The sequence below is a fragment of the Leucopleurus acutus genome (assembly GCF_964270905.1).
Source record: "Leucopleurus acutus genome assembly, chromosome: 7".
Classification (NCBI taxonomy): domain Eukaryota; kingdom Metazoa; phylum Chordata; class Mammalia; order Artiodactyla; family Delphinidae; genus Leucopleurus; species Leucopleurus acutus.
This window is the reverse complement of record NC_139150.1, coordinates 31,861,799-31,887,367: the sequence shown is the minus strand read 5'-3', so window position 1 is coordinate 31,887,367 and position 25,569 is coordinate 31,861,799. Positions and strand designations below refer to the sequence as shown.

General features: G+C 36.7%; 1 protein-coding gene across 2 annotated transcripts in view; it reads right to left on the bottom strand.

Annotated features, from left to right (window-relative positions):
* Window positions 1-25,569, bottom strand: part of ERP44 (endoplasmic reticulum protein 44) — a 91,004-nt gene that overhangs the window by 38,509 nt on the left and 26,926 nt on the right. For both annotated transcript variants that reach the window (XM_082843201.1, XM_082843200.1), the window contains exons 2-4: window positions 19,528-19,600; window positions 17,738-17,777; window positions 12,764-12,879 (exon numbers count right to left, since the gene is read on the bottom strand). In XM_082843201.1, the coding sequence (XP_082699327.1) occupies window positions 12,764-12,879; window positions 17,738-17,777; window positions 19,528-19,600 (229 nt within the window). The remainder of the gene's footprint in view (window positions 1-12,763; window positions 12,880-17,737; window positions 17,778-19,527; window positions 19,601-25,569) is intronic.

Below are 25,569 nucleotides of genomic sequence, written 5' to 3'. Positions count from 1 at the left end.
AGAGTCTGCCTACCAATGCAGGGGACATGAGTTCATGCCCCGGTCCAGGAAGATCCCACATGCCGCGGAGCGGCTAGGCCCATGAGCCATGGCCGCTGAGCCTGCACGTCCGGAGCCTGTGCTCCGCAATGGGAGAGGCCACAACAGTGAGAGGCCCGCGTACCAAAAAAAAAAAAAAAAAAAAACCTTAAAATTACATTGATCAATAATCTCAGACATAAAGGTGACTTTTTACAAGCTTTGGTCAAAAGTGATTTTAAGATAATTACAATGTGACATTTTGACAGTATAACAAAGAATGACTTAATAAATGGAGGGGTTTTTTATTATTATTAACTGGATGGATCAAATGTTAAAATGGATGTCAAAGAATTATAAATTTAAGAAGGTTAACATCTCGTTGACTGGAAAATTAGCACGTACTTTTGCTTCAGTGGTCACTTACTTTGCCTTGATGGGTTCTGCCTGCCAGCCTGCCTGCCTAATGCCCAGCAGGGTTCCAAATGGGAAAATGCCTCTCCTCTTGTCTCAGCAATGTCCCTCCCTGCTACGATTATCCATGTCAGATAGTAAAAGAGGCAGATGATTTCAACAGGAAGGTCTTACTGTTCTGGTTCCAGGATAAAGACCACTGCCGCCTATGTACCTTTTCCATTCCCAAACCATGCCCTTCCACAATGTGGTAAAAAAAACAAAAAAAAAACAAAAAGCAAAACAAAAACACAACAGCAAAATAAAACCCTAAACAGAAAAATTACAAACAAAGCCTATAAGCTTACTCAGGATTCAGACTAAACCTGCTCATCCAAGTTCTATTTTATGCTCATGAACTCTTCACTGTATATTTTCTCATTTTTTTTTTACTGAAATATAGTTGACATATAACATTGTATATAAATTTAAGGTGTACAACATGTTGATTTGCTACATTTCTATATTGCAATATTACAATATGATCCTCATTGTAGTGTTAGCACTCCTATCACTTTACATAATTATGATTTTTTTTTGTGGTGGGAATAATTAAGATCCAGTCTCTTAGTAAGTGTGATGTTAATACAATATTGTTGTCTATAATTATTTTCCTATTCTTAATGTCTCATTTGTGTATAGCTCTTATAAAAACTTCTCAATTTCTAATGTGGAAGGTTCAAGCTGCATTGGAAGGCAGACAAGTGTGAGTAACTCTGGTATTTGGGAGCAAGTGCTGCCTAATTCAAGGACAATTACAAAGTACATTCCTAAAAATGTTAGTGGGAGTCAATGTTCTGCACTGGCCAGCAAATAATGTAAGAACGTCACTTGCTCAGTGCTATACAGCCTATAGCCACTGGAGGGCAGCACAGAACCTGGTCCCACCAGGGGCAGATGGATGGGACTTTCTACATCTAAGGCAGCATGACCACCAAGAGAGAGTGATGAATTCTACTCTCAAACTCTCCAAAAGAGGCTGCATAAGATTAGATAAAGTGATATCATGATACATAGCTGAAGCAAAGGCAAGTTTTAATTGTGTGTGTGTGTGTGTGTGTGTGTGTGTAGAAATTTTGGGAAACAAAGACAATTACAAAAAACGGAAACAACCATTTGTAATCCAACTACCACTGGGGAAAACCACTATTAACATTTTGGTTATATCTTGCTGACTTTGAATGAAAGCTGCTTAACTAGCAGTTGACATGTTTCAATTGAGAAAAAATGAACTCTAAGGTTAGTCAAACAGTAAAGTTTCAGCATCAATACTTGCAGAATGGGTATGAGCAGCTTGGAAGAAAATCCTAGAAAAAGTAGAGTAACATTCTTTAATCAAGAGTGTTACTAACACTCTTAATGCACAGAAGTCAATAAATATTGTGTGGAAAACCACAGAAATCAATGACTCAGAAATGGTAAATGATTGCACAAGAGTCAGATTCTGAAAGTGAAACTGTTTCAGGATTACTTGAATAAATTCCCTTTTTAGGTACACAAATGAACGATATGACAAAAAATCTGTATCTAAGTAATTCTAAAATAGTTCTTATGATAGACATAAAAATCCTAAGTGATAATAAAACATTGTGCTAGGGCTTCCCTGGTGGCACAGTGGTTGAGAATTTGCCTGCTAATGTAGGGGACATGGGTTCGAGCCCTGGTCTGGGAGGATCCCACATGCCGTGGAGCAACTAGGCCTGTGAGCCACAACTACTGAGCCTGCACGTCTGGAGCCTGTGGTCCGCAACAAGAGGGGCCGCCATAGTGAGAGGCCCACGCACTGTGAGGAAGAGTGGCCCCCGTTTGCCACAACTAGAGAAAGCCCTCGCACAGAAACGAAGACAAAACACAGCAAAAATAAATAAATTAATTAATAAACTCCTACCCCCAACATCTTCTTTAAAAAAAAAAAAAAAAGAAAACATAGTTCAATTTTTCTCAGTTTTTTTTTCAGTTACAGATGAAAGTGTGCCTTATAATCAGTGACAAGTAAACTTGACAAAATACTGCAAAAAATACTTTACCGTATGTTGAGAGATAATGATATAACCTATTTAAAGTATTTAACAAAGCACCTATAAAACTAATAGTTCATAAATGCTGGCTACTATTTATCCATCCATCTATTCAATAACTATAAATAAACACAGATAATGTGCTAGACACCCCAATCCAGTGCTAGGGATAGAGGGGTAAAAAGATAAGGTTCTTGCTCTTATAAAGCTTACATTTTATCATTATTGTTATTATCATTAATATTACTACTGCTGCTGCTGCTACTTCTAATTGTTTCCACAGACTAGAATCTTAAATGAAATTCTTAAAACTCTTAAATGTATAATACATGTAACAAAAAGATATACCAGTTTGGATTCCCCTAAGATCAGTATAAAAGAAATCCTCTAATAAGTCCATAATAAATATGTCTTCACCAGAGATGTAGAGATTCCTTTCATGGGACCCCCAGCTGGGAGAAACTAAAAGGGCAATTGTCAGATCTGTGACAAATATGAAACACAGTACCCGTCCTCTGCAGGATAAGTGGGGACACAGCGGCAAATGCTCTCTGGGCTGTAGGAGGGAGCTGCTCCTCTATGTGTAACTTGAGTCTGTCTCTTCAATTGCCCTGACGTCCTTTTCCTTTTTCTCTTCCTCTACTTCTCTTCTACTTTGTCTGTTCCCTACCTTAAATACAACAGATGGAGAACTTAGGGGCTTAGGAGGTGAACTAAATTTTACCACTAGATGAGGGTTTTTCAAGCTACAAGATTTACACTGGGATTTCAAAAAAATATAGCTAAGCTTAAATAGTTGGAAGCTTCCTGATGTCATTCCAGCAACAGTCTAAGTTTAAAATTCTCTTACAGTTTCCAACCTTTTTGGAGGAAGGCGGTAGAGTGGGGAAGGGAAATCAAAGCTGCTGCAAGCAGCTCATACACAGAAACAAAAGGGCTGACTGAGTGAAATGAGCCTGTTATATCCACTCTTGCCTTCTCTCCTTCTCCAGTTCCAAGTTCTCAGCCTATTTACCTGAACCTTTCATCAAATAAAGTCCTAGGAAGGGCATATAACGAAGTGAGATAAAGGTAGGGCAGAAAGCACTCCATGGGATGCTGCTACGTGGAAGAGACAGAGATAGAAAGAAATGCGGGCAGCAAACATAGAATTATGTACTGAGATAACTTTTCCTGATCAACTAGTAAACTGGCGTAGAGGACAACTCCAAAAGGAGGCCCAGCAGGTTCTAAGGGATGAGTACATGCATTGCCTCCCACAGGGGCTGCTTTGAAAATACTCGGCATGTTTTATGAAAATTAGTGCCATTACATTTTTATATTGTTATGTAATTATGTTGTTTGTTTCTTCACTTTATGGTCTCACCTCATCCTCAATTCTTAAGCAGTGCTGATAAAGAAAAAAACTATAACACCACACTGGCAGAAATTCCCAAACGCACGACAATATACCAGATTTGTGGCTAAGATAGACAGACTCACAACTAAATTCAGACATGTGTCACACCTCAGTTCGAGCTTGCAAAATGTTAAGAAGCAATACATAGTCATTAAAGATTTTAAAAATTCAATGCAGGGGCTTCCCTGGTGGCGCAGTGGTTGGGAGTCCGCCTGCCGATGCAGGGGACGCGGGTTCGTGCCCCGGTCCGGGAGGATCCCACGTGCCGCGGAGCGGTTGGGCCCGTGAGCCATGGCCGCTGGGCCTGCGCGTCCGGAGCCTGTGCTCCGCAACAGGAGAGGCCACAGTGGTGAGAGGCCCGCGTACCGCAGGAAAAAAAAAAAAGAAGAAAAAAATTCAATGCAAGCAAAGGATGGCTCATTCATTTTGCCACATTAATTTCTTCCAGGAACCTTGTTGGGTTTTATCAAGTCTTTCAGCATTTATTGATAGGATAAGCTGGTTTTCCCCATTTTAGATACTGATGGGATTTATTCTATTTCCTAACATTAAGCCATCTTTGTGTTACTGGCATTCTACTTGGTAATGGGAGAATATTCACAAAAGGTACATCTACCTTCCATAGTACCCAGTGGTAATGCAGACGTGCTGCTGTCCAGGAGATGGCAACTTATGAGAGAAGGCAGTTCATGACCAACAAAATGCCTTCAACTGCCATGCCTGCACACAGGAGGTTTTCACTAAGAAATCGAGACAGCCACAGAGAGAACCAGGGCTCAGTTTCCAAAAGCCATCAAGTGGCCCTAAGTATTCCTCAAAATGCCAGTAGAAGTCTATCCAAGGAAATTCTCTTTAAATTCAATAATCATGTTGAAGGTTACTTATCATAGTGAAAGTAACAGAAATTACAATTAACAGTATCACAGTACACCTGTATAGTGCAGATTTCAAGCTTCTTTCACACATATTCTCTCAAAAACTCTAAAGCAACAAGGCGCTCTTCCCTCTTTTCCAAACCAGACAAATTACAGGTTCAGTGACTTTTTATAACAGCTTTCTATTTTGAAAATTTTCAAACTTAAAAAAAGATGAAAAAGTAATATAATGAGCACCTGTACGTCCTCACCTGGATTTAACATTTTACCACATTTGGTTACCATATCCCTCTTTCTCACCACACACACACACACACACACACACACACACACTTTTTATGGTGAGTCCTAAATCAAGTTTAGCAATTTTTTTGTTTTTTTAGATAACTTGCCCAACTGTATATGACTTAGTAAGTAGTAGGCCTCTGGTACCAGAACAAAGGATTCTACCTTAGTAGAGGGTTGGGCCACACAGTATAGAAACAATAATACCACATATAAGTAACTACATTTTTGTTTATATACTGACCCAGTAGGGATAACTTAAACAGACTATTACATTATTCATAACAAACATTTTGTCTTTTTTTTTTTGGCCATGCAGCGCAGCATGCTGCATCTCAGTTCCCTGAACAGGGATCGAACCAGCACCCCCTGCAGTGGCAGCGCAGAGTCTTAACCACTGGACTACCAGGGAAGCCCCCTTGAGTCATTTTTATGCAGGAACTGGGTGAGTTCTCAGTTTCTATGAGAAACCTCAATTTAAATTACTTTACTTTGACCTTCAAAATAGTATAGTTACCTGATAAAAGCTGTATACTGCTGGTGACAAGTCTGGCTCCCCCCATTTACTATGTAACCTTGGTAAATCACTCAGCCTCTCTAAGTCTTTCAGTGTCTTCATCTATAAGATGATAATATACTCCAGCTCTCTGAAAGTCCAATGTTCATTACCACCTCAGAAACTTCACACCTACTCCTCCATTTGTCTGAAACACTCTTCTTCCCTTTTTTCCCTTAAAAACTCCTACTCTTGGGCTTCCCTGGTGACGCAGTGGTTGAGAGTCCACCTGCCGATGCAGGGGACACGGGTTCGTGCCCCAGTCTGGGAAGATCCCACATGCCGCTGAGCGGCTGGGCCCGTGAGCCATGGCCGCTGAGCCTGCGCTTCCGGAGACTATGCTCTGCAACGGGAGAGGCCACAACAGTGAGAGGCCCGCATACCGCAAAAAAAAAAAAAAACAACTCCTACTCTTCCTTCAGGTCTTGTATCATTGCCTCAAGAGAGGACCTTCCTATGCCCCTAGACTAAGTCAGACTTATTATCTCATAGCACCCAAAACCTTCCCTTCAAAACAGTTATCCCAATAAGCAATTGTGTATTTATTGCTCTTGCCTTTCTGGGTGTGTTTGGCTCACTGCTATATCTCTAGAACCTCCCACACTGCATTCTAAAGGGCAGGCATATTAAAAAAAAATGTTGTGGAATAAATGCATAACAGTATCTCAGTGAAGATAACTGAAATAATACATTCAAAAAGCATGCCTAACTCCAAGTAAGCACTACATCAACAATAGTTTTTCCCAGCAATTTGACTAGAAACTTTTTACAAGACCTTTTCCAAGAAATAACACTATTACTATGAATGGAAGTTCTGGGTGACACACTGAGCCGGAAACAAGAGAGACAGACTTAAGTATCAGAAGGCAGGACAGAGTGGGTTGCCACAATGCCAGACAGGTGATTAATAAGAACACATATGTGAGCAGGATGATATCTTGATTCTGAGGTCACCTTCTGGTTCTGCTAGGAAGCTTCATAGAGAACTTCTGCCTGACAGAAACTAATCCTGAAGCAGCAAGTAGGTACACTTGGCTGGAAAGAATACTGTAAGGAAATAAAGACTGTAAGTAGTAAAACTTTTTATTTGCAAACAGTATAATTGCCTAAGTAGAAAATCCTATGGGATCTACATAAAACTTATTAGAACTAATAAGTACCAGTGTACAAGATCATTATACAAAAATCAATTGTATTTCTATATACTAGCAACAAACAACAGAAATAAAAATTTGAGTTTTAACAAATGTACCATGGTAATGTAAAATGTCAACATTAGGGTAAAGTGAGTAAGGAGTATAAGGGAACTCACCGTATTATCTTTGCAACTTCTCTGTATCTCTACATTTGTTCCAAAAATAAAAAGTTTATTTTAAAAATATCATTTACAACAGCATCAAAAAATAAATAGTGATAAATATGACAAAGATGTGAAAGACATGTAGACTAAAACATTGCTGAAAACGGCAAAACATTGCTAAGAGAAATTGAAAAGACCTAAATAAATGGGGAGATATACAATGTTCATGAATTATAAGATTCAATAGTGTCAAAATGACAGTTCTCCACAAAGTGGTCTAAGGATTCAAAGTAATCCCAATTAAAATCCAGCAGTCTTCCCCCCCAACACCCCCTTTGGCTAAAAATTAACAAGCTGATTCTAAAAGTCATACAGAAATCCAAAGCAACTACAGTAACCAAACCACTTTGAAAAAAATTGCAAAGTTGGAAGATTTACACTAATGACTTCAAGACTTATTTATAAAGCTACAGTAATCTAGAAAGTGTGGTATTGGTGTAAACATAGACAAATAAACAAATAAATCATAGACAAATATATCCAGTACAGAATAGAGACTAGAAATAGATCCATATATATATGGTCAGTTGATTTTAACAAAGATGCAAAGTTAGTTATTGAAGAAAGGATAGTCTTTTCAATAAATTATGTCAGAACAACTTGATAACTATTTGCAAAAAATGCATTCCAATCCATACATTGTGCCACATGTAAAAATTAACTCCAAATGCATAATAGACCTAAATGTAAAACTTCACACTATAAAATGTATGAAAGAAAACATAGCAGAAAATCTTTGTGATCTTGGGTGAGGCAAAGATTTCTGAGATACAGAATTTAAAAATATAATCCATTTTGTAAAAGGACAAATTGTACTCCATCAAAATTAAGAATATATGCCCTTCAGAAGATACTCTCAAACAAAACTGGAGATCTCACACTTCCTGATTTCAAAACTTATTACAAAGCTACAGTAATAAAAGCAGTGTGGTACTGGCATAAAGATAGACATATTGACCAATGGAACACAACAGAGAGCCCAGAAATAAACCCTCACATATATGGTCAAATGAATTTTGACAAGGGTGTCAAGTCATTCAATAGGGAAAGGACAGTCCATCAACAAATGGTGTTAGAAAAGCTGAATGTACACAAGCAAAAGAACGAAACTGGATCCTTACCTTGCACCATATACAAAAATTAATTTGAAATGGGTAAAGACCTAAACATACCACCTAAATGATTAATACTTTAAAAAGAAAATAGGGGAGAAAAGATTCATGACATTGGAGTCGCAATAATTTCGTGGATATGACACCAAAAGTAAAGGCAACAAATGTAAAACCAGATTAACTGGACGTCAAAATTTAAAACTTCTGTGCAAAGGACATAATCAACAGAGTGAAAAGGCACCCTATGGAATGGAAGAAAATATTTATAAATCCTATTATCTGATAAAGGGTTAATGTCTAGAATATACAAAGAACACCTACAACTCAACAACAAAAAATAAACGGATTAAAAAATGAGCAAAGGACTCAAACAGATTTTTCACCAAAGATGGTATACAAATGGCCAAGAAGCACATGAAAAGATGCTCAACATTACTAATCACTAGGGAAATGCAAATCAAAACCAGGATGAAATATCACTTCACACCGTTTAGGATGGCTGTTATCTCAAAAACAGAAAATAAGCGTTGGCAAGGATGTGGAGAAATTAGAACCCTTGTGCACAGCTGGCAGGAATATAAAAGTTGGTACAGCTGCTTTGGAAAGCAGTATTGTGATTCCTCAAAAATTAAAAAATAGAACTATCATATGATCCAGCAATTCCACTTCTGGGTATACATCTGAAGGAAATGAAAACAGTATGTTGAAGAGATATCTGCACCCCTATGTTCACAGCAGCATTATTTACAATAGCTAGGACATGGAAACAACCTAAGTGTCCATCGATGGATAAATGGATAAAGAAGTTGTAGGATAGCCATACAACAGAATATCATTCAGCCATCACATGGAAGGAAATTCTGACACACGCGACAACATTCAAGTACCTTCAGGACATTATGCTAAGTGAAATAAGCCTGCCACAAAAAGACAAATGCTGTATGATTCCACTTTTACCAGGTATCTAGAATAGTCAAACTCATAGAAAAATAAAGAGGAATGGTGGTTACCAGGAACTACGGGGAGGGGGAAATAGGGAGTTGTTTAATGAGTATAGCATTTAAGATTCACAAGATGAAGTTCTGGGGACTGGTTGTACAGCAGTGTGAATATATTTAATGTTACTGAACTGTACAATTAAAAATGGTAAAGATGGTAAATTTTATGCTCTGTGTATTTTAGCACAATTAAAGACACTCTTAAGAGAGTAAAATGGGAGAAAAAGATCTGCAAATTACACATGTAAAAGAGAACTTGTATAAAGAGTTCTCAAAACCCAGTAAGAATTTATTATAAGAAATTATTACCCCTGTTAATAATTTAACAGATCTGATAAATTAAAAAGATTGACCATACCAAATGTTGGCAAGAATATGGAACAACTTGAACACTCATACACTGCTAGTAGATGTGTAAAATAATACAAGTACTTTGGAAAACAGTTTGGCAGTTTCTTAAAAAGTTAAATATACACCTACCATAAGACCCATATATTTCACACCTAGGTATTTGCCCAGGATAAATGAAAACATGTGTATAGAGGGTTGTATCTGAATGTTCATAGCAGCTTTATTTATAATAGCCCGAAAATGGAAACAACCCAAATGTCTGTCAACAGGTGAACAGTTAAACAAATTATAGTATATAGCCATACAATGGAATGCCACTCAATAATAAAAATGAATAATACATGTAACCATCTCAAAATAACCATGCTGAGTCAACAACACACACACACACACACACACACACACACACACACAAAGAACACATGATGTATGATTTCACTTATATAAAATCCTAGAAAATACAAACTAGTCTATAGTAACAGAAAGCAGTTCCATGGCCCCCTGAGGATTGACAGGGGAAGAGAGGGACCACAAAGGAGCACAAGCAAAATCTGGGGGATGACAGATATGTTGACATCTTGACTGTGATCATGGTTTCACAGCTGCATACATGTGTCAAAACATTAAATTGTATAATTTAAGCTTGTACAGTTTATTATATGTCAATTATACTTCAATAAATCTTTTCTTTTTTTTTAAAAGCAAATCCTACCAAAGAACAATGTGCCTAACAGGCATTTCTCTCCAGACCACAGGACTCTTACGGTCCTTCCAGTTCAAAACCTCTATAATTCAACTGGCACATGAGGGGTTACCCAAAGTACAGTCTGTCATACAATCTCAAAGAAAAAGTGGAAAACATGAACAAATCATCAGTAAGGATTTCATAATGTCACTTTAAAAAGTGAAGAATTACACAGAAGGGAAAAAATATTTAGGGAAAATACACAATGTCTCAGATATAACTTTCATTAGTAAAAAACTAATTTTGTAGATATCTCTGGTGGATCAAAAAAACATCTTAACTATGGCTATTTACTCCCATAAAAAGAGAACTTAATTACTAGCAATGATGTCAGATTTATCTCATATGTTAATATGTCTAGAAGTAGAATAAATGATATGTATTGTTCAACAATAGTTAATTTTTCTTTCTAATAACTGTAAGCTTGAGAGCATAATTTCAGATCTTATACTCCAAATTCAGTGGAAAGTAGGCACTGTTGTCTGTACTTTAATGTCTAATTAAATACATAAAGAATAGAAAAATCTGAAATGAGAGTCCAAACCAAAAACATCATGTTCTCTGTCAGTGAAAGGTGGGAGGAAAGATGCAGAAAGCAGTGTGGAAATGCAGGCCATGCTTGCACTGACAACCTTCTATTGCTCCCTTCTTCGTATCTAGTTATGAACCACAGCAGATAGAAATGTGGGGTATGGCTTAGAAGATTTTGAAATGCTCTGCTGTTAGCCGTTTCTGGGATTTTTTTACCAGAAAATCCCCAAAACGTTTGTCGAATTGAACAGAAAAGAAGCAAATAGGTCTAGGAAGGCATTTGGTCAGGAGTTCTGGATTCTCAGCCTGCCATGACTAGACAGTAGGCTGTATGACATTGGTTAAGCCACTTTATTTCCATTTCCTCATCAGCAAAGTGAAAAGTTAGTGTACACACACACACACACACACACACACACACACACACACACACAGAAATTCTACTTGTCAGGTGAAATGTAAAGGATAGGAAATTTGCACAATGGGAGTTTTCCATAATTCAGGACAACTTATCAATAACTCAATGCAACAAGCTTTCACTTTTTTATTATTTTTTTTAATTGGAGTAAAATTGCTTTACAATGTTGTGTTGGTTTCTGCTGTACAGTGAAGTGAATCAGCTATATGTATACCTATATCCCCTCCCTCTCAGACCTCCCTCCCACTGCCCTCCATCCCACCCATCTAGGTCGTCACAGAGCACCAAGCTGAACTCCCTGTGTTATACAGCGGGTTCCCAGTAGCTATCTATTTTACACATGGTAGTGTATTTATGTAAAACCTAATCTCCCAATTTGTTCCACCCTCCCCTTCCCACCCTGTGTCCACATGTCAATTTTCTACATCTACATCTCTATTCCTGCCCTACAAATAGGTTCATCTGTACCATTTTCCTAGATTCCACATATATGCGTTAATATATGATATTTGTTTTTCTTCACTCTGTATGACAGACTCTAGGTCCATCCACATCTCTATAAATGACCCAATTTTGTTCCTTTTTATGGCTGAGTAATATTCCATTGTATATATGTTACCACATCTTCTTTATCCATTCATCTATCGTTTGACATTTAGGTTGTTTCCATGTCCTGGCTATTGTAAATAGTGCTGCAATGAACACTGGGGTACATGTGTCCTTTTGAATTCTGGTTTTCTCAGGGTATATGCCCAGTAGTGGGATTACTGGGTCAAATGGTAGTTCTATTTTTAGTTTCTTAAGGAATTTCCATACTGTTCTCCACAGTGGCTGTATCAATTTACATTCCCACCAACAGTGCGAAAGGGTTCCCTTTTCTCCACACCCTCTCCAGCATTTATTGTTTGTAGATTTTTTGATGATGGCCATTCTGACTGGTGTGAGGTAATACCTCATTGTAGTTTTGATTTGCATTTCTCTAATAATTAGTGATGCTGAACGTCTTTTCATGTGCCTCTTGGCCATCTGTATGTCACACACACACACACACACACACACACAGAAATTCTACTTGTCAGGTGATACGTAAAGGATAGGAAATTTGCACAATGGGAGTGTTCTGTAATTCAGGGCAACTTACCAATAACTCATTGCAACAAACTTTTAATCGTAACTACAGCAAATTACACCTCAAAGACAGTCTAAGACAATCTTAGTATAATCTTTTAAACAACAGAAACCACCCCAAAGTCTGAGATCGTTTTATCTGAAATTACTACAAATAGTATTTTTGCATGATTCTAAAACTAACAGAAATCCTTTTCTTTCCTAAAACTATATTTCAATTTTATTTATTGATTTTGGTATTTGCTTTGGTAGAAAACCAAAATGATTTACTACCTCTATGCTTGCACTACTATATTTTAATGAAAAAAAAATTTTTTAATCCCTCACACAGGCAGAATGGAAAGTAGTGTTTTAAGTACAAAAAGATTAAATATTAACATTTTAACCAAGGTCACTAGAACATTTTGGCTTGTTCTCTACTTAAAACAGAGCATTAAAAAAAAAAAAAAAGTGTGTGTGTGTGTAGGAGAGGTGGGGACAGGACAGTTTCTTCCAGACTTCCTATAAGGTACTTACAGTGCTGATCACAATCAACTCTGGCAAACACTACTTGATTTTCATTTGGATATTCTTCCTTAATGACATTGGAAGCTTCCTCAAAAATTGGGTGCAACATCTGGCTGAAACGACACCTATGCACAGAGGAGGATACCAATTAAAACTGAAAATCAGAAGCAATAAAATTTTATTGATATTTCTGTTGTTATCCATTCATATTTAGCATATAACAATAAACAGAATTAACAGTCACACTGTTAATTCAGGAATCCTGATGTCATTCATTGGAGAGGAAAACAATTTTGAATTCAAAGACTATTCCATTTCAAAGACTGGACAAATAATTTAAAGATTCTGGTTTTTTCCACTGGAAGAAAATGGCCAATATTATGGAGCACAAAGCTAAGGACCTCTCACAGCGGCAATGAAACAAGTCTGAAATAAGCCCTCTAAGATGTATCTACTTGGACGTGTAACTACTAAGACTCAGGCATTTATGAAGGAAATTCGTTTTCTCCAAATAACATATTTTTAGACTACACAATCTTTAAAATGGTAAGTTTATTGCAAATATTAGACTGATTCACCTGACAAGTTCAGTCAAATCTCATAGGCAAGTTAGCATACTAAATAAATAAGTTTTACAAAAATGATATATGGGGGCTTCCCTGGTGGCGCAGTAGTTGAGAGTCCGCCTGCCGATGCAGTGGATGCGGGTTCATGCCCCGGTCCGGGAGGATCCCACATGCCGCAGAGCGGCTGGGCCCGTGAGCCATGGCCACTGAGCCTGCGCGTCTGGAGCCTGTGCTCCGCAACGGGAGAGGCCACAACAGTGAGAGACCCGTGTACCGCAAAAAAAAAAAAAAAAAAAAAAAAGATATATGGTATAGAGTGAATTTCCCCCTCAAAATTTACCTCTGGTTAAAATGGGCTTTTGTATCTATAAACTCTTAAATATACTAAATTCAGGAGCAAAATTTTTTAATCCCCAAATGAGACTTTCCTGTCCATGTTTCCTTTGTCTGTAGTTTTTGTTTTGCTTTTACTTTTAAAAGGGGGCACAAACCCCACAATATTCAGGAAACTTGACACCTCTAATTCTGACTGCCCCTTAATCAGGCCAACCACTTCACAAATATATTCTATGGGTCATTAAAGGGACCTGATAAGAAAGAGAAGAATAAGAATCAGCACACAAGCAGCTGGGCTAGAATGGTCATTCTCATATGAAAAAGGTATGCAGTATTTGTTAACAACAACAACAACAAAACTATAATTGCTACTATTGCTTCCTGAGCCCTTTGCCATCAAGAAATTTACTTAAATGAAGCCAGTGAGCTCTTTAATCCACATGTGATTAGGTCATACATATTAACTATAATTCAACAAAAATATTATTAAAGCCTGTGAAAGGAAAACAAACTTTATACTTCTTCCCTATTTCTTTCTGTATGTAACTCTTCTAGCCCACTCACCTGACTTCCTAAGGAGATGTCCTAGAATATACCAGGGAGACACAATCTGTATCTTCAATCTCTCGCTTTCAAGTGGCTCTTTTCTCTTTTAGCATTCTTAAATCTCTCCCATCTGGGATAGGTGGGTGGGGTCTGCGGATATCAGGGACCGTGTCTTATTTAACTACATATTCTAATAAGCATTTCAGTAGATGTCTGTTAAATGAATAAACTGATAGACTGGAGGAACTGGAGAGGCTAGGACCACAGCTTTGTGGGTTCTTACAGTTTGCTGAAGATAGCGTTCTAGAGGGCCAGGGAGGCAAGGGGTAAGGACTGATTAATGGTTTCTTGAAGAATTAGGATATGGTCTAGTAAAGAATCAGTGGACAGGCTCCTGGCTTATGGGCAAGGTAAAGACAGATATTAATGGCTCCTTTCTGGATTGTCCAGTTTGCTGCCCAGCAAGCACTTAAAAACAGATTCATGTTTAAAATAGGATCGGTTTTAATACCAAAATGTGAAAGGGGAAGATGAAATAAAAATTCAATTGCAATATTACTGTACCTGCATACATATGGAAAGTTACATTTATAAAAGTAACACAACCAAAGCAAATAGATCTATTAACAGGGCCTTAAGGGTCATCAGAATCCAATCTCCAATCTAGTACTTGAATCGACCCTTTACAAATCAACCAAATGGGTAAAAGTCTCTGCAGGGACAATTTAGGGGCACCTGCTAATAGTATAACCTAGTGGGGAAAAAAATAAGCTTTGGAGTCAGACATACCTGAGTTTAAATCCCAGTTCCACCACTTACTAGCCGTCTGACCTTTCTGAGCCTCAATTTCCTCAACCTAAAACGGAAATTATAATACCTACCTGCAGGGTAGTTCTGAGCATTAAAAGCAATATATGTAAAGAGTCTGGCACATAACAGCATTATTAAGTTCCTACTATGGTTTACTGTCCTCTCAGGTATATTTTTAGGCAGATCTATTAGAGAATTCTTCCTTAAACTGTACCACATCCATAACTTCCAGAGGGAACTCAGAATCCAGCCTTTGAGGCCACACAGTGTAAGTCTACGTCCTATAGCCAGTTACCCAAGTTTTTTCAGTTGAATAAAAGAGTATTACTTTATGAACAATTCCAGGTATTCTTTGGTAATATGTTTCTCAAATAACTGCAGTTATTCCACATTTCCAATTCACTTTTTGCAACAAGGTCGGTGGCATGTTCTATTTCGTTTTCTTATAACACACAAAATCCCTCCATCAAAATAACTGCATTCTAGTTTTAACTCTGCCATAATCTAGTCAGGTGATTGTGGGGAAATACTTTACTCCTTTGGATCTCAGTTTTTTCTTTAAAAAGGACTGAATTAAATAATCTTCTACCAAATGTTGTGGCTAATGTTACATCTGGATAATCTTAATTTACCTCGGAAAATGCTTCCTTTTGTTGTACATTTTATAAATGGTATTTTCTCTGTATATCTTCAACATTTTACTGAAGTTCTTCAAGTACAGATACTATACATCATTCATTCAGTAAATATTTATTGTTAATAAATATAATAAATAAATAATATAATAATAATATAAATAAATGATATAATAAATAAAATAAATATTTATTTATTATGTTAATACTTATCTGCCAAGTATTATGCAAAGTGCTTGGGGATTCATGTTGAAAAAAGATAGATATGGTAACTTTTCACAAAGCTACTAATATAGTAAGGAAGTACCAACTAAACCACAGCATACAAGTGTTATGACTGGGTAAGTATGTGGTGTTATGAGAAGATATAAAAAGGGTTCCTAACCTGACTTAAGAGTAGGGGTAGGGGTACTGATGTAGGAAGGTGACCTGGAGAAAGTGGCATCTAATCTAAGACTTGAAAGATGATTCAGACTTAAGGAAGTAAACAAGTGGGTAAGAGAAGAGAGATCCATTCAGACAGAGAAAATACCATGACTAAAGGTCCAAAGATGAAAGAATACAGAATATTGCATAAACTGAAAGACATTCAGTAAAACAGAACAGAATGTGGGAGTGGAGAGAGGCAAGAGACATAGCTACAGAGGAAGGAAGGGACCAGGTCATCAGGGGCCTCCTAGGCAAAGGTAATAGAAAACATTTAAGGGTTTTAAGATGAGGTGTAAACTAGTCCAATTTGCACTTTAGGAAACATACTCCGGCTTACTTTGTAGTGAACAGAATGGAGACACATAGGACTAGAAGCACAGGAAATAAACTAGGAGACTGTCACAGGAATCTAGGTAAATTGCAGGACTGTGGCCTGAAGTAGGGTAGTGGCATCTACTAGGTAGTAAGCCAAAAAGGGTCATATAAGATACAGATTGTCTAGGAATAAGGATCATGTGAGTGTTTCAAACTTCTCTCCAGCTGAAGCTCCCTTCTTCCGATCCCCATGCCACATTCTTTAACATCTGCTACATATTATGCCCTTGTAGATGCTGGGAATACTAAGTAAGACATCTCTGCTTTCAAACTCTGTTTGCTAGAGCACAAAGATGAAAGACAAGACAAAACAAACAAACAAAAAAAATGGTTCTAATGAACCTAGGGGTAAGGACAGGAATAAAGACCCAGACGTACAGAATGGACTTGAGGACACGGGGATGGGGAGGGGTAAGCTGTGACAAAGTGAGAGAGTAGCACGGACATATATACACTACCAAGTGTAAAATAGATAGCTAGTGGGAAGCAGCCGCATAGCACAGGGAGATCAGCTCCATCAGCTCGGTGCTTTGTGACCACCTAGAGGGGTGGGATAGGGAGGGTGGGAGGGAGACACAAGAGGGAGGAGATATGGGGATATATGTATATGTATAGCTGATTCACTTTGTTATAAAGCAGAAACTAACACAACATTGTAAAGCAATTATACTCCAATAAAGATGTTAAAAAAAAAATGTAGCAAGAAAAGAATGTGGTACATAGGGAACTATATGAACACATAAGACAGAATCCAATTCAGACAGGGAAAGGAGTAAAGGCTTCCTAGAAGTAGTAAGTAGTAGTAGATGGTATATGTTATAAAATGTCAACATTATTTTTCCTTCTAAACTTGCCACACCCACATCCTCACCTCCAAACACTGCCTTACTCCTCAGTCAGGAAAAATAGAGAATTGCAATACGTAATTGTGTGTGTGTGTGTGTGTGTGTGTGTGTGTGCGTGTGTGTGTATGTGAGAGAGAGAGAGAGAGAGAGAGAGAAAGAGGGAGAGACAGAGAGATCTGAGTTTTTATGTTACCTGCTTTTATTTTAAAATGTGGGATAATGGAATCAGGTATATTTTCTCTCAAAATAAATGCTCACCAAATTGAGCTGCTTCATCTTTGAATGAACCTTAATTTATTTTTATATATGGAATATTGTCTCACCAAAAAAAGAGGCTTCCCCACTTACTCCTTTCTAGCAAAGAAAAATCACCTCTAGAAAGTTTAAAAAAAACTTAATGATGCACTCCCCCCCCCGCCAAAAAAATAAGATATTACTTACCAATCAGCATAAAAATTTACTAAAGCAACATCAGCATTGTCTGAAATTGAAAAACAAAACCAAATAACCTAAGTTACTCATGCCTACATAATTATGACATAATTAAAGATATGGTTTTCATCATGGTCTTTTTCCATTCTTAAAGGCTCACTAAAAATACACAGTAACTTATCTCTCACTCAGAAACCCATACAGAGAGTCATGGACAGCTTATATAATTTGTGGGAGTCCCTATTCCTTTTTTCTATATCGTCCTCCATCTTAATACCTCCACTGAATGAATATAAAATAAACAGAGAATCAAACCCAGATCAAGCAAGTAAGCTTCTAAATAGCTTACTCTCATAAAAAGTGAAGTGGAGTGATTAGGATTTTAATAATCCATTTTTTGACCTTCCATATTCATGAATAACCGAGCTTTGCAAATAAAATCCTATTTCAGAGAACACACTTGTATAACTAATCTATTTCTAAAATTCAGATGCCACCTAGTTGCAACAAGTAATCTACAAATAACAGTGTTGCATAAGATGTACCTTTTCTGGTTCCTACCCATTTAACAGTTATTCTCTGTTGTAAAATATAACAGTATTATTTGCATATCCGGATGTGAAGACAGGAGAAACATATATCTGTTCCTTTTGCCTAAACCTAACAAAGAGAAACTTAAATAAACTCAAGTACTCAGTACTCTCACACACACACACACAGACACACACACACAGAAACCATACCCACAAAGATACTCTAGAATTTGAAAGATAAAAGGAGTGAAGATGATTTGCAAGTTTCAATTCTCTTTTTCCGTTGTTTACCTTCAAAACACTTTTTCTTTACTTGCTACTTACTCTAAAGCAGTGTGGTTCACAAACTGTGATCCCTGGGACCAAAAGCACCTGCATCATGCTGGAACTTGTAGAAATGCAAATTCTTAGGTGGGGTCTAGCAATTTCTATCAGAACCTGGGGGCAGGCCTAGCAATACTGACAATAAGTCCTCCAGGTGACACTGATACAGGCTAAAGTTTATAGCACCCTTTCTCTAAAGAGATACCATAATATGGGAACAGACTTTCTAGCATTTAAAACCAGTTCCAAGAACACGAAACAATATATGATGGTCAATGAATAACTCCTTTTAACTCTTACTATTTTTAGTTTTGCTCAAACCAGTGGGTGAAATGGAATGCTTAAAAAAAAAAAAGACATCATTTATCCACACTACATTTTCTTAAAACTCCTAAGTTGTGATTTTTCTATCACCCACATCTTCACCTTCCCTCTACTTTTAAAAACAAGAAACGTTTTCCCCCAAGTTAACTGTATCTACAATCACATTGTCAGCAAACAAGCAAAACAATTATTGAACTTAATTGGACCAATGACAAAAGAGATCAGAGTAGGTGATTTAGTTAAAAGCTAAAAAAAAGACAAAAAAAAAAATTGTAGGCTGGGTCCTAAGGTCATTGACATGTAATACTGCACAGTGGAAACTGCTGGCCTCTAAGCAACAAAATACTCTGAATTGTTAAGAGTGGTATTCATGACAAGGCAAAGAAACAAAACAAGACTAAAAGTTTACTTGTAACACAGGAAAGTAGACTTACGCATTTTAAGAAACTTTACTAAAAACTAAAACCAAAAGTGCTTAGTTAATTCCCTATACCATGGAATTAATCAGAATGCTGGCTCCTCAATTGTTCTAGATAAATGAGATTTTATTTTGTTTTTGTATATAAACTAACTCTTTAGAGAGAAGAAAGTATACTTTAAAAATATCAAGGTACTTACTTAAAATGTCATCTATATTCTCTGTATCAAGACTTGTTATTTCAGTTGTTACAGGGGTAAGAACCCAAGTTACCTAGAAATTTAAAAAATGTGAAATTAATAAATGTTTCCACAAAAGGCAAATAATGCTGAAAGTCTAAAAAGAAAAAGAAAATTTATGAATTAAGTTGGTTCCACTATTTAAAAAATTATCCATCAGTTGGTTTTAATCTTTATTATCTATTCTAACCCTTCACAAGATCAGTGAAGTAGAAGTATAATTTCTCAAGCCTAGAAACTGGTTCAATAGATTTCCTATACTTCTAAATACATAAAAGAGATTGTTTCCAAACAATTTTCAAAATTAAAAATGCACTCACTGTTTTAAATTAATATTCTCAACAACTTTACCTCTGGTGCCACAAGAAAAATTTTGCCAGATAATTAACAGTTTTGAAAGAATATAAAACCAAAGCTAAGTTTGCTGATTCTATCCCACTATGTCTCTAAGACAGAACAAAATAATAAAAAGAATAGTTCAAGAAAGACTTTTCAAATTGTTATCCAAAAGCCCTTCTTGCCTGGTCTTCACTTACAGGTGGTTACGATGTGTTAGGTGAGAGGTTATTAAAAAGAGAGTTAAGAGCAGTAAAGTGCATCCACTTTAACGTGTCTAAAACACTAAGTTCAAGTTTATCAAAATCTTAGTTTTTCTTAGTGTTCAAAGAAAATCTCAGCTTGCCATCTGCAAAACAAAGAAAAGGCACGATTTTAAACTAAACTAACAACTGCTTACTTATTTTAAAAAGTAATATTTAGTGTATTTTATTTTTAGGTTCCATCTTTAATACATTATGTGTTTTTTTGTGGGTTTTTGTTTTTTCTGCACTCAGAAAGTTTATTGTCTAATGGAGAAACAAGCATTAAGTTACAAAAACAAAATCAAATAAATCGTGTATTGTCTCTAATACAGTAAGTAGTTTGATAATATCTAATACAATGAGTGAAAGAGAGATGTTTCAGCATCGTATTTGGTGGGACTGGTGAACAAGGCCATGAAAAATAAAATCAAGCAAGGAATGAATACATACAAAATCAGTATAGAGGATAAAGGTAGAAACTAAGTATTTAATTTCAAAAAGAGACACACATCTGCTTTGGCAGCAAGCTATAAGGAAAGATTTGAAACTTACATTTGGCCCAAAAGTATAAACAGGATTACCCATGTTGATGTTGCTATTTGTTTTTTTAAATTCTTATTGGACTATAGTTGATTTACAATGTTGTGTTACTTTCAGGTGTACAGCAAAGTGAATCAGTTATACATATACATATATTCACTCTTTTTTAGATTCTTTTTCCATATAGGTCATTTCAGAGTACTGACTAGAGTTATGCAGTAGGTCCTTATTAGTTATCTATTTTTTCTTTTCTCCCTCTTTTTTTTTGGCTGTAGCACGCAGGATCTTAGTTCTCCCACCAGGGATAGAACCCATGCCCCCTGCAGTGGAAGTGCGGCATCCTAACCACTGAACCACCAGGAAATTCCCTAGGTTTCTATTTTGTTTATAGTAGTGTGTATATGTCAATCCCAATCTCCCAATTTATCCCCCACTACCCGGTAACCATAAGTTTGTTTTCTACATCTGTGACTCTATTTCTGTTTTGTAAATAAGTTCATTTGTACCATTTTTTTTGTTCCACATATAAGCAATATCACATGATATTTGTCTTTCTCTGTCTGACTTACTTCATTCAGTATGACAATCTCTAGGTCCATCCATGTTGCCGCAAATGGCATTATTTTGTTCTTTTTATGGCTGAGTAATATTCCATTGTATGTATGTACCACATCTTCTTTATTCATTCCTCTGTTGATGGACATCTAGGTTGCACCCATTTGATGCCTGGACAGTTTTTTGTTCAATCCCGTTTATATATGGAAATCCATTTGCTGAACCACTGCTCTTTATCAAGTGACAATTAACATTAGGCCCTGATCAAGGTACTGAAGACACTCCTCTGCCCATTCATTTCATGGACACTTTTGGTACTCACAACAGTTACAACTCAAAATTTTATAATTCACCAACAATTCAATTTCTGAATAGTATAAAGAGACATGTTGATGCTGGTAGGTAAATAAGCCCAGCTAATTATTTGAAATATTTCTATAAATTCATTCTTTTCTTAGAAAAAACCTAAGAATAATGCCAGTCTTATTTTCAAGTTACCATAATAGTGTAGCCAATAGCTGACATTATTTCTGTTAGCAACCAGTAAATTATACTCTCCTAAAAGTAAGCTAGATAACTTAAAATCCCTGAATATTTTACTTCTATAACTAATTTCATTATTTTCAATACCTCAAAAATCAACTGGAAAGATCAGACTTCCCTCACTAGTCATTACTTACTACCCATACCTCAATTAACAGATCCTTCCCACATCAGTGTATGACCAGCTCTAGACAACTATATAAACTTTCAGAAGATAAACTGAAGCGTATTAAAATGTTTAAGGGTTTATATGAGCAGAAATCGATTTGAAGCACACAGCATCCAATCTAGCAGATAGAAAGGAGCTCCAAGGAGCTGTACAAAATATCAGACTTTTATAGGCAGAGGGGAGCAGGAACAAGGACGTTATACTAGGCAAAAAAATTGGTTTGGTTATTGCAAAGTTAATTTCCTTTAGAGGATGGCAGGGGTCTATCTGGCAGATTACCTAACACATGCTGATCAGGAGACTCCTGACTGACTGCTTTAGATTCCATTTCTGGAAGAGCCTAAACTGTAAGTTAAGCCTCAGTTTGGTGATGTGGGGCTTAGCATAAGCAACTCCATTTGGGGCCTGTTGTCTTGTTTCTAACAATTATATTGATAAAGGAAGATTTTAGAGTGGATCATATGCTGAAGTAAAATTCAAGAAGACCACGTAAAAGTAAAGCAACGTCATTATCAAACTCAAGTCATTAAATAACTTGACAGTCATTTACAGTGTCTGCTAGGTACTGAGGGCACAAATGCATAAGGCATAGCATGCATACTCTATCTCAAGGAGTAGTGGTGGTGGTGGTAAGGAGGGGAGAAAAAAGTGATAAATACAGATATGATCGTGGCCTTCAGCTGTATAATCCAAGGAAGCCCATTTTTGAAGAGTTACTTACTGCCTATCAAAATACATGTTTCCAGAGAAGTATATTCTAAATTTAATTGCTTTTTACATATTAGATAATGACAAAAATGAGGCACAATCAATTTGGCTGTATTAAACATAACCATTATGTAAGAAACATTGTGCTAATAAGCATGCAACTGGTAAGAAGGATTCTGTTAACAGCTGTGTTTAAGAGGGCCCAAAGCAAGAAAACTGTCTCTGACCCAATAATCTCTCCTCCCTGTAGGGTGTAAAAGAGGCAGTTTATCATTAACATTTCTATTAATATGCAGTATGAAGGGAAAGACAGGTTGTTTATTTGAATTGTTAGCAAGCTCCACTAGTCTGACAAATCGTTTCTTTTCATGTCAGCCCCGGGCAGAAACAATATTCTCCTGGGGAAACACCTTTATGTGTCAAATGCTATAGTGCTTAAGTAAAATAAAGACAAGTAGCTCTAAACCAGGAAGGGAGGAGGGAAATCATTTAATTTTTAAATTTAAACTTGAAGTAAACTTTTAATTTTTTTTTTTAAAGAAACAACAAAAACCTACACAGAAATTTTCCGTAGATCCTAATAGTCATGGAGAATTTAGCCTTTAATGACGGAATATTACAACATATGTAAATATACAGACATAAACTTATGAAGTATTTTACAAACTGGTCACTCGCTTCAGTTCATTAGCTCATTTTTTTGCCAAGAAAACCGAGAAGCATCTCCAATAATCTTCTATAATTCATTAGATAATTCCTTCCACATGCATTTACTGTACAAAATATTAAACATTTCAGTCTGAGATATGTCTACATATGATCTTATATAAAAGGCACATAGTAAATGGTAAACACTGCACCCAAATTCATTAAAAAATAAATAAATAAAGTGAAAGGCTAGCTTTAAATAGGAGCTTCTTCAGACTCAGCAGATATAGAGAACAAACTAGTGGTTACCAGTGGTGGGGCTGGGGGGTAGGCAGGGCAATATAGGGGTCGGGGAGTGGGAGGTACAAGCTATTGGGTGTAAGATAGGCTCAAGTATGTACTGTACGACACAGGGAATATACCCAGTATTTTGTAGTAACTGTAAATGGAAAGTAACCTTTAAAATTGTATAAATTTTTTTTTAATTTAATAAATAAATAGGAGCTTCTTTAGCAAGTAAGTATATTTTCTTCCATTAGATGGTTTTTAAACATTGAGATATCTTTGGGAACTAAAAAAGCTTTCCTTTCCTTTAATTTCCCTGTATCCTTCATGACCACCTAACTGGCTGGTGATGCCAGTGCACTAGCTGTATTTCCACAGCATTTTTTAAGCCACCCAGTAGCCAGTTGCTTTTCCCAAAATATGCCCCACAATTTTTCTGCTTCCTTCTCTTTGCATACATGGTCTCCTCTATGTGGAATGTCCTCTTCTCCACTACTGCATAATCAGTCCTTCAAGGATTGATCCCCTCTTCCATGATGCTTTATCTGGTTTTCCTGGTAGAAAATGCCTTTTCTTTCCCAAAAGCCCACCTACTCCATGAGGATAGAAAAAGGAAAAATGTAGGTTAGGGAAGTGGGAGTTACTGCAAAATCAAAATTCTCTCTAAATTAGACATCAGTTTGAAACAAGATACAATGAAAAGTCGGTTACATGATTTTAAAAAAAAGTATTTTAGAAATAAATCTTGGGAAGATTTTTTACTATGCACTCTCTCTCAATGTTAGGTCGAACTTTAATTGTTACAATATTAACACATAAACATGCTATAATACGAACACATACCAAATGCTCTGGCATTCACTGCTAAGTCCCAGTGCTATTCCTCTTTTGAAAAAAACATCAGTTGAACAAAACACCAACCTAACAGGATCTTTAGAAGTACGAACTAAAATCAATAATAACACATATTGGAAGCGAGTTGTTAAAGCTCTCAGCATAATTTTTAAAATAAATAAATACATTTTCCTAGTACATTAAGACCATTCGAGTAGTTACCATTTGAATATACCCTTAAAGGGGAGTACTATGACACTCTCTGAATCGATATCTCCCTTCAATCCAACCTGCCCACAGAGTCCAAACTAGTCTTTTCCAATGCTGCTTTGCATATATCGATTCCTCTGCCCCTAAAAAAACTCCAAGTGTTTTTCACTGTCTACAGTATAAAAGCCTAGCTCCTTAGCCTGCATTTAGGACCACTCACAAACTAGCCCGCACTTGCCTTCCTAAATCACATGGTACTGCTCCCCATCCATAGTCTATACTCCAACTAACAAGAACTATAGTTAGAGTAACCATACTTTCTAGTTGGCCATATACTCTAGCTTGCTTGAGACAAACCCAGGATATGCCTGCTGCCCTGGAATATTACTAATAGCACCACTCTCTTTCAAAAGGGTCCCAGTTTGGGCAGTAAATTATATATATGGTCACCCTATTTGCAGTAGACTCTTGGCAACTGAGAGGAACCATAACAATCTCTTCACAAATTCTAACTTATTAATAAGCATATAGTGTCCTCCCATATAACATGCGGTAAAATGAGAATGGGATGAGAATGAATAGAGAAAAATAAAGATGGACCAAGATATGAATGCTAAGTTAAACCAATCACTAGCCTCAGTCATTGACTTGAAACATTAGGCTCTTAGGGAATAAAATCAGTAACTCAGAAAAATTACTACATGACCCTTCAAGGGTCACTCACAAATGGTCCAAATCCTCTAAGTTACAAATCCAAGAATGCAAGGGGTCTTAGTACTTGCAATTCCTAAAATGTATCATCTTAGTCTCGTGCCTCCATACTTGGCTCATGTAGTTTCCTCTGCTTGAAACAGCTAGGAAAGCTTATCTAGTTTTCAAGACCCAATTCAAATGCTATCTTTTCTATGAAGCCTTTCCTGATGGTCCCAG